Source organism: Diplotaxodon limnothrissa, linkage group LG2 (genome assembly GCF_057381915.1).
Source record: "Diplotaxodon limnothrissa isolate DT_005_m linkage group LG2, D_limnothrissa_male_GT1.1, whole genome shotgun sequence".
Lineage (NCBI taxonomy): Eukaryota > Metazoa > Chordata > Actinopteri > Cichliformes > Cichlidae > Diplotaxodon > Diplotaxodon limnothrissa.
Genome location: NC_140597.1, coordinates 26,250,262 through 26,260,872, shown reverse-complemented (window position 1 = coordinate 26,260,872; position 10,611 = coordinate 26,250,262). Strand labels below are relative to the sequence as shown.

The 10,611-nt window shown below is 40.3% G+C and overlaps 1 protein-coding gene across 1 annotated transcript; it reads left to right on the top strand.

Annotated features, from left to right (window-relative positions):
- The first annotated feature begins 5,208 nt into the window (after nucleotides 1-5,208).
- Nucleotides 5,209-7,362, top strand: LOC146638519 (uncharacterized). The gene is made up of 2 exons (XM_085364214.1): nucleotides 5,209-6,606; nucleotides 6,832-7,362. Exons 1-2 carry the CDS (start codon nucleotides 5,209-5,211, stop codon nucleotides 7,348-7,350), a joined length of 1,917 nt encoding a protein of 638 aa, XP_085220340.1. The 3' UTR covers nucleotides 7,351-7,362.
- Nucleotides 7,363-10,611: the final 3,249 nt, after the last annotated feature.

Sequence of the window (10,611 nt, the reverse complement as noted above, 5' to 3'; positions counted from 1 at the left end):
AGTCTCAAGTCTTTATCCTCAAGTCTCAAGTCAAGTCTCAAGTAATGTCAGGCAAGTCAGAGTCGAGTCTCAAGTCACTGGTGTAAAAGTCCGAGTCAAGTCACAAGTCTGAAACTTTGAATTTCAAGTCCTTTTGAGTCTTTAAAAAAAAAAAAAAGAAAAAAGAATGTTGCAGTTATGCTAAATGTAAATATTAGACCATGTAATTTTAAAATCTGTGTTTTTCTCAACACATGACAAAATAGTGAACTTAGAAAATAGACACAAATTGTGAAATTGCACCTCTTTAAAATGCAGCTCAATTAAACCTAGCTCCAAGAATAATTTTCACCGACAGTTCTGAGATAAGCTGCATGTTATTCTTGGATGCGGTTGTAGGACCGGTGTTGCACAACACCGGCTTTAAAATCGCATGACAAAAATATCATACACATTAAAAAAAAAACTGCATCACCAACGTAGCCTGGACAACATTTGCTAGTTAGATGAAGTCAGCTATCTCATCGTAGCATATTTATATGCATATTTATAATTATACGGTTCTTGGAGTGAGTGCACACACTCATGAAGTTTAGTAACTTCAGGTCACTGCAACAAGCCCAGGTACAGTTTACCGCCGGATGGGTACAGGACCTTGAAATGCACCGTGTAGAACGAAAGACCATCGTACGTATCATAAGTTGACTACCGTGACTACCGTAAATAGTCAACGGTGCAATAGACTCAATACTTGAAATGTGCAATTCACTTGTATTTTTATTTTTATTCCTATTTATTCTATTTATCCCCTTCGTATATTTTATTTATATTGTCTCTGTATTTATATATATGTGTGTGTGTATAACTCTGTAACTTCTGTCGGTGCTGTGCTTTTTTGGAAATCGAATTTCCCAGAGGAACCCACCCGAGGGATTAATAAAGTTCTATCTTATCTCTTATCTCTTAAGTTTACCAGTCTCACAAATTGTCGTCATAAATACACATTCCTTAACCGTTTATTAATAGGACCTTTGAGCTCAACGGTAATTAATTAGTAGTGGAAATAATTTCTGGTACGCGTTACAGAAATGTAGCAGTGACAATAATACTGTATGCTGTAATCGTACTGGACAATTAGTGATACAAAAAACCTGTTTAATCCTGTGAATAAAAGTATATGTTTTTGTCAATGTACCATAATAACAGAGGCGAAACGCAATATTGTGTCAGGACAATTCACTATTTATGCACAATAAATAAAGGAGCATAGCGCGACAATTTCTGTTCAGCGCCAGACTTGCTTGTAACCTATATCACCAATTATGTTATGAAAATGACGTATTAACTACTAAAAAACACTGACCTTCGTGTAAATGCTTGGAGCAGACTAACCTGTGAGCTGGAGTGTTCTGGGACGTTATATTTGATCTTTGAATGGCTGCAATCCAGGCCATCCGTCGCGTCTTTGTTACTTCGGAAACATGGCTTGAACAATTTCTCTTCAACGACGTAATCCGATAACAACCGATCTCTTTACCCATCGGCTTCCCGTGGCTGTCATGCGACCGGCTATTGCAGTTAATAATACAACGGCTTCTTGACATTTTTGTGTTTCTTTTTATCGCTGTGTGACTGATTTCAATTGAAAGTCTGCGTGCGCTAGTACCTCTTGCCACGAGTTCCCAGAATCCTTTGCGGTTCTACCCCTGAATGACGTCACATTTTCAATCTCTATATAATATGCATGTTAAATTTTATATTTGGGGTGAAATATCAAGTCTTTTCAAGTAAACCGGTTCAAGTCCAATTCAAGTCCCAGGTCATTGGTGTAAAAGTCCAAGTCAAGTCACAAGTCTTAGAACATTTTTTCAAGTCAAGTCTAAAGTCATAAAATTAATGACTCGAGTATGACTCGAGTCCAAGTCATGTGACTCGAGTCCACACCTCTGCTATGAACTGTTTTAGTGCGACATCTTAAATCTGATTAGCAAATCGAATTTAGATTTGATGGATGTTCTTAAAATGAGCAGTTTCAGTACACATAGCACTGTGGCTAATCCACAACAGCTGTGTTTGCATGTCCAAATCTCCCACTACTGCAGCTGGCTTTATCTATTAACACAAGAAGGCTTCAGTCAGGCTGCTGGAGGAGTTTGTGTGGAGTCTGTACAGTATGTTCTCCAGTTTTTTCAAGGCACTGAGCATTCCTCCCAGTAGTGAAAAAAATGCAGGTTTAGGGTTAACTGGTTTGACCTGGAGGTGTGAATATGAGCTTGAGTGGTTGTCTCTGTGACGTGGGATGTGCTTCAGCACCTCATGGCAGAGATAAGAGGGTATGGATGGAATGATGTTGAACGGGTTAAACAGATGTTTGTTTTTTTCCTTAACAGACGAGATTTTATTACACCTTAAATACTCTTTCATTCTTCACATGAATAGTAATCTTTTATGGGCAATCTTTTCTTATCCTTTTCAGTGATTTCATTATTAGTAATGACAGACACGTTACACTAAAGATGTTTTAATTCTATTACAGAGTTTCCCATTCTATTAATGTCATGTTTGTTATGAATATCAGGCTTCTTTTCACACATTTGTCTTTGAATGAAATAAGTGAATTGCCTGGAGTGTGTGGCTATTGTGCAAAGTTATACAGGATATTGCTGTCAAGGCTGGCAGAGTAGGATGCAATGCAGGACTTGGAACAGGAGTAAACTAAAAAGCTGTTTTGTTAAACAAAAACTAATTAAAATAATAAAGCAGGTCAAAAAACAAATAGAAACCAAATCTGCATATAAACACGGATACTATGCTGCCAGGGAGGGAGGATTAACCCAGAGGGAGAATGCAATGAAAACCAGAGGGAAACTTAGGACTAAGAGAGAGAGGAAACAGTTGGGCAAAACAAGACACAGGTGAACAGAATCAAACTAACATGGCAAGGGGAGGGGAGGCAAAACTGAAGACAACACACAAGATGCTGGAATATCAAAATAAAACAGGAAGTTTTACCAGCACTAAGACATATGAACTTGACAGAATTAAAGGAGACAAGGGTTAATACTACAGGTGACACTGAGGAAAAGACGCAGAAACAAGAATAGGACATGAAAGGCAAATAACATAATCAAACAAAAAACAATACAAAATGGAAATACAAAACTTCATTGAAACTTCATTCTGAAAAAGAGCAGATTCCTTTTTTCATTTATCAAGTGTGACCCAGGCTCCATCTGGGCTGTAATTGATTCCAGAAAAGTAGAACACTGAAATAACTTACAGTAGCTTGCAAAAGTATTCGGCCCCCTTGAACTTTTCCACATTTTGTCACATTACAGCCACAAACATGAATCAATTTTATTGGAATTCCACGTGAAAGACCAACACAAAGTGGTGTACACGTGAGAAGTGGAACGAAAATCATACATGATTCCAAACATTTTTTTTTACAAATAAATAACTGAAAAGTGGGGTGTGGGTAATTATTCAGCCCCTTGAGTCAATACTTTGTAGAACCACCTTTTGCTGCAATTACAGCTGCCAGTCGTTTAGGGCAGCGGTCCCTAATCCCCAGGCCACGGACCGGTACATGAGTCATTTGGTACCGGGCCGCGAGAGTTGAGGCTCAGGTGTGAAATGTATAGAGATTGAAAATGTGACGTCACTCAGGGGTAAAACCGCAAAGAATTCTGGGAACTTGTGGCAAGAGGTACTAGCGCACGCAGGCTTTCAATTGAAATCAGTTATACAGCGATAAAAAGAAACACAAAAAATGGCAAGAAGCTGTTGTTATTAACTGCAATAGCCGGTCGCATGACAGCCACGGGAAGCCGACGGGTAAAGAGATCGGTTGTTATCGGATTACGTCGTTGAAGAGAAATTGTTCGAGCCATGTTTCCAAAGTAACAAAGAGGCGACTGGATTGCAGCCATTCAAAGACAAAATATAACGTCCCAGAACACTCCAGCTCACAGGTTAGTCTGCTCCAAGCATTTCCACAAAGATCAGTCTGCTGTTGTAGTTAATGCGTCATTTTTCTTAACATAATTGGTGATATAGGTTACAAGCAAGTCTGGCGCTGAACAGAAATTGTCGCGCTATGCTCCTTTGTTTATTGTGCATAAATAGTAAATTGTCCTGACACAATATTGTGTTTCGCTTCTGTTATTACCATGGTACACTGACAAAAACATATACTTTTATTCACAGGATAAAACAGTTGTTTTGTATCACTAATTGCCCAGTACGATTACAGCATACAATATTATTGTCACTGCAACATTTCTGTGATGCGTACCAGAAATTATTTCCACTGCTAATTAATTACCGTTGAGCTCAAAGTTCCCATTAATAAACGGTTAACGAATGTGTATTTATGACGACGATTTGTGAGACTGGTAAACTTATGATACGTACGACGGTCTTTCGTTCTACACGGTGCATTTCAATGTCCTGCACCCATCCGTCGGTAAACTGTACCTGGGCTTGTTGCAGTGACCTGAAGTTACTAAACTTCACGAGTGTATGCACTCACTCCAAGAACCGTATAATTATAAATATGAGCGTGGTGAAGTTGGGCAGCACGATGACGTATTATGTCCCTCTGTGTGCTCGTAAGGGTCTGACCCTTTCACTCCTTTGATTTTTTCCTCGTATCTTTTCTTTGACTTTTCATCATGTCTGTCTTTGTACGGACCGGCATTGTTCTCCTTCGTTTTGTACATACCTTTTTGGGGGGCAAAGAAAAAGCAAGAATTTATTGGAACCGAAGAATGAACGTTTTGCGGTGCTCCAAATGCTTGCATTTGATGCAGTACTTGGATTGTTTTGCCACGAGTTACCGGCATGCAATGCGCGAAAGTCACGTGGTCTGTCAATCTCTATAGTTTTCAGGGTTTTTATCGGTTTTCAGCGTTATTTTGTTATCGTTTTTATCGTGTGTTATGAACAGTGATGCCGGTAACGCGTTGCTTAGTAACGCGTTACTCCGAATATGACCACTTTTTCAGTAACGACTAATCTAACGCGTTACTATTTCCATAACAGTAGTCAGATTAAAGTTACTTGTCCAAACCACTGTGCGTTACTATTTTTTTAAGCAAAAAGATTTGGTTTCTTCTTTTCGTCTCAGCGGATGACAAACGCATACATGTCGTGAAACGTCACATAAGCGACAGGTCACGTTTCCCGCTCACAAGCAGCCAGCGACGTAAAAAAGTGTAAACAACAATGGAGGGAGAGAGATGTTCGTTCTTTAGCTGGAAATATGGTCACTATTTTGAGTTTCTGTCAACTAAAGATTTAAATATTAAGGTTCGTTGTACACTCTGTGTTGGCGAAAAAGTGTTATCTACCTTCAAAAACACTACGTCAAACTTAAAGAAACATTTGGAGTCGCAGCACAGCACAGTCAAACTCACAGAGAGAGTCCCACCAAGTGGTCCGAAGCAGAGAGCCGTGACTTCCGCAGAAGGTCCTACACCCCCCAAACAACAAAAGTTGGACTTTGGTGCAAAACCAGTAAGTGATGAAGAATTGAAGAAGTTGGTCGCGCAGTATATTGTAGAAGAAATGCTACCTATAAACACTGTTGACTCGCCCTCGTTTCGTGCCATAATAAAAAAGATCCCTACTTCTGTTAATGCCGAGCTGCCTCACCGAACGACTTTTACTTCTTACTTGGAGAAGGAGTTTACAGAAATGGAGAGAAATTTGAAGGCCACACTGAATGAGATTGACTTTGTTTCAACTACCGCGGATATTTGGACTGCTAACAACAGAAGCTATATGGGAGTAACGCTCCACTGGATCAGTAGAACCACATTAGAGCGTCACAAGGTTGCATTAGCATGTAGGCGAATTCATGGTAGACACACGTATGATGTCATTGGTACAGAAATCGAAAACATCCACTCCTCTTATGGATTACTCAACAAAGTAGTTGCAACAGTTACTGATAATGGATCCAACTTTGTTAAGGCGTTTCAAGTTTATCATCCTGTCACGGAGTCCGATGATGAGACGGAGGAGGAAGAGTCCAGCCCCAAAGACGATGATGTCACTTTTTCTGATCTGTCAGAAATCCTCTCGGCTGAGAATGAAAGTGATGGTCAGCTGTCTCTTCCCCCGCACCGCAGGTGTGCTTCGCACACCATCAACATAATTTGCACACGTGATGTGGAGAAACATTTAACAACCAATGCAGAGAGCAGGGCTGTGTATAGGAGCAGCACAGCAAAATGCACAGCTCTTTGGACCAAATCGAGTAGATCTACACTTGCATCAGAAACAGTGGAAGAAATCAGCAAAAGAAAGCTCCTAATACCAACATCCACAAGGTGGAATTCCTTTTTTGATGCTGTAAAGAGAATTGCAGAAATCCCCATGGGTGAGCTGAATACTCTGTGCACAAAGCTAGGACTGAAGTGCTTCAAAGATCAAGAATACCAGTTCCTGCATGAGTACTGCATGGCCATGAAACCTCTGACTGCAGCACTGGACATTTTACAAGGCGACTGTCCATATGGAACTTTACTACCAACACTTGAAGTTCTAATGCAGAAGACCCAGGCTGTGAAAGATGACCTCTCCAGGATGACTGCAGGCCTTCCAGATGCCATTGTACAGGTACGCTCTATCTTGAAATTAGTCAGATTTTTTGCTTCATACAATTCACAAACATGGAACAGAATATTAATTATCATTGAAAAATAAGATTAAAACAATTAAAATGTTTACAAGTAACCTAAAACAAAATAAATCCATAATACTGATCTCATATTAGGCATGGTTTGCAAATAATTCAATAACATAATAAATTGTAGGCATAAAAATATCAATTATGTTTTTTAGGCTATTCAGACTCGTTTCGCCGGTGTGCTGGATGACAAAGATGCCCTTCTTGCAGCTGCCAGTTGTCCAAAATTCAAACTCCGATGGCTGAGAGATGCAGGAAGGAGGGAGCGAGTAAAACAGCTTCTGACAGCAGAGTGTTGCACCACTGCTCCTCTGGCAAAAAACCCTGCCAGTGTGCCCAGTGCTACTACATCTAGCAGCCAAGGTGAGATGGACTTTTTCACTTTTGAGGCAGAGCCAGAGGAGGAGACCTATTCTGCAGAAAAAGAAGTCATGGACTACCTGATGTCAGGCTACGACCTTCAGATTCTGCATAAATTTTCAAGCATAAAGACAATTTTTTTAAAGTATAACACTCCAACCCCATCAAGTGCTCCTGTGGAGCGACTTTTTAGTCTGGGAGGTTTGGTGCTCACGCCTAAAAGAAATCGACTTTCTGACAAAAGGTTTGAGAAGCTTCTGTTAATGAGGTACAACCACTGGTTTACTCGCTCCACTCTACTGTTTCCCCCATAACATGCGATGACAACATATACTGAAAAAACAGAGAATGGGGAATCCAATTTAAATAACTATTTACAAGTAATTGAATTAAGTTTATCAAAGTCACTTAATAAACTTATTAAAGTTTTCAAGTTGATTAACTTAAAACAATTACCTGCAAGGAAGTAAGGCAATTTAAGTTGGACCTGCAGTCTCTTTTTTTTTTTTTTATAAGATTAGTCCAAAGTTACAAAAGCGGACAATAGTGCTTACATGTGGATGGTATAAAAAGTATCTTAAGGGAAGTCAAGAAAGACTCTTTGTTTGTTTGTTTGTTTTTTTATAAAAAGTATTTATGTTAAGTGAAGTAACAAGACTGTCTTTATTTTCATACAAACAAGTATTTCTGTCAGGAAAAAAGTTTTAAGTTCAACTTCAAATGTCAGGAGATATATTGTTGACATTACTGTTAAAATACACTTCCAATAAAGTGAGTATTGGCAAAATCGGTTGATGTTTTTATGTTGAGGCAGTGGGGAGTGTTATTGGCAGCTTCTGAAAGTAACTAATAAAGTAACTAGTAATCTAACTTAGTTACTTTAAAAATAAAGTAATCAGTAAAGTAACTAAGTTACTTTTGGAAGGAGTAATCAGTAGTCCGTAATATATTACTTTTTCAAAGTAACTGTGGCAACACTGGTTATGAATAAATGTTCTTTTTTTCGGTACCGGTACTAGTTTTATTTTGTTGTATTTATCCGCGACACCTTAAAGGCCGGTCCATGAAAATATTGTCGGGCATAAACTGGTCCGTGGCGCAAAAAAGGTTGGGGACCGCTGGTTTAGGGTCTGTCCCTACCAGCTTTGCACATCTAGAGACTGAAATCCTTGCCCATTCTTCTTTGCAAAACAGCTCCAGCTCAGTCAGATTAGATGGACAGCGTTTGTGAACAGCAGTTTTCAGATCTTGCCACAGATTCTCGATTGGATTTAGATCTGGACTTTGACTGGGCCATTCTAACACATGAGTGATGTGCAGTGTTAGTTTTCCTCCACACATAGCGTTTTGCATTTTGGCCAAAAAGTTCCATTTTGGTCTCATCTGACCAGAGCACCTTCTTCCACATGTTTGCTGTGTCCCCCACATGGCTTGTGGCAAACTGCAAAGAGGACTTCTTATGGTTTTCTGTTAACAATGGCTTTCTTCTTGCCACTCTTCCATAAAGGCCAACTTTGTGCAGTGCACGACTAATAGTTGTCCTATGGACAGATTCCCCCACCTGAGCTGTAGATCTCTGCAGCTCGTCCACAGTCACCATGGGCCTCGTGGCTGCATTTCTGATCTCCTTGTTCGGCCTGTGAGTTTAGGTGGACGGCCTTGTCTTGGTAGGTTCACAGTTGTGCCATACTCCTTCCATTTCTGAATGATCGCTTGAACAGTGCTCCGTGGGATGTTCAAGGCTTGGGAAATCTTTCTGTAGCCTAAGCCTGCTTTAAATTTCTCAATAACTTTATCCCTGACCTGTCTGGAGTTTTCTTTGGACTTCATAAGATAAGATAAGATAAGATAACCTTTATTAGTCCCACACGTGGGAAATTTGTTCATGGTGTTGTTGCTCCCAATATTCTCTTAGACAACCTCTGAGGCCGTCACAGAGCAGCTGTATTTGTACTGACATTAGATTACTCACAGGTGCCCTCTATTTAGTCATTAGCACTCATCAGGCAATGTCTATCGGCAACTGACTGCACTCAGACCAAAGGGGGCTGAATAATTACGCACATTCCACTTTGCAGTTATTTATTTGTAAAAAATGTTTGGAATCATGTATGATTTTCATTCCACTTCTCACGTGTACACCACTTTGTATTGGTCTTTCACGTGGAATTCCAATAAAATTGATTCATGCTTGTGGCTGTAATGTGACAAAATGTGGGAAAGTTCAAGGGGGCCGAATACTTTTGCAAGCCACTGTAGTATATTGTGAATTCAAACATAGTGGCAAAACAAAGCACCATGAACTAAATGTTCCTTTCACAAACTGAGGCACGCAAGGCAGACTTCAGATAGGTTTTAGGTTAGTAGGTTTTAGTATCTTGGTGGCATTGTCCCACATGCAGCTTCAAGATTAACTCTGCATGGCTGATCCATAGCTGGACTGGCCATCGGGCATACCGGGCATTTGCCCGGTGGGCCGCTGGCGATTTTTTGTTTTTATGGGCCGATGGATTTTTTTTTCTTTTTTAGGAAGGGTATATATAATGAAAGGTGTTGGATTGGCCAATTGGTCATGATCGACTCTGGGCTGGACCAATTACAGCCGAGGAGGCCGGATGCACCCTCCCCCTTGTTTAGCAATCACGTGATTTTCGCGCATTGCATGCCGGGAACTCGTGGCAAAACAATCCAAGTACCGTGTCACTACCCGATCCGTACCGGAAATCCGATCCGTACCCCGCATGCGCGAAAGGTTTCGACTTCCGGTCGTAGCATTTTACGATAGTTGCAGGTCAGAGTATCTGTTAAGATGTTAAGAATAACAAGTATATCTTAAAATGTTTGCAATAATGAAGCATTTCAGTACAATGTAGACAAAAACGAAAAATAAAAAGATAGTTACGGATCAGGACTCCCCGATCCTTACTGCGCATGTGTAAAGTCTGACCGTACAAATCGGGTCTACCCGATCCGTACCGCGCATGTGCAGATGTTTTCTTCTTCTTCTGTTCGTTTAATGGCAGTGTACTCCCTAGTGTACGAGGATACCGCCACCTGCTGACCGAGCGAATAAACCCTATTATAAACTGAATTAGCGTCATTACAAACGTGTGTTAAATCTGATTTAGCGATAGTCGAGTGTGTTTATGCTTGTCTGTGAGGAGAGGATTGTTGGAATAGTGATGATGATGTGCGCTATCACTGTCAATTGTCAGTAAACACTTAATCTGGCTGATGAATCTACACATGAGATATCACAAAGTCTGCATTATTAACTCTGTAATTAGGCGCCATTCTCCTTATTTTACGGAGCTGTTGCTCAATCGGGGGACGCTCTCTGTTGAGGAGAAAAGCATGAATTTCTTTGTATACGGATTATCCATTGTTTAAATGTCGAAAAGGAGGCAGAGCTGTTGAGAAATGCTAGGAGCTAACCGGGCGCTAACCGTATCATTCAAATATATTGAATGTCGCAATGTTGGCAAAGAGAGGAAGTGACGTAAGATTTGCGCATGCGGGGTACCGATCGGGTTTCCGGTACGGATCGGGTAGTGACATACCGCATCAAATGCAAG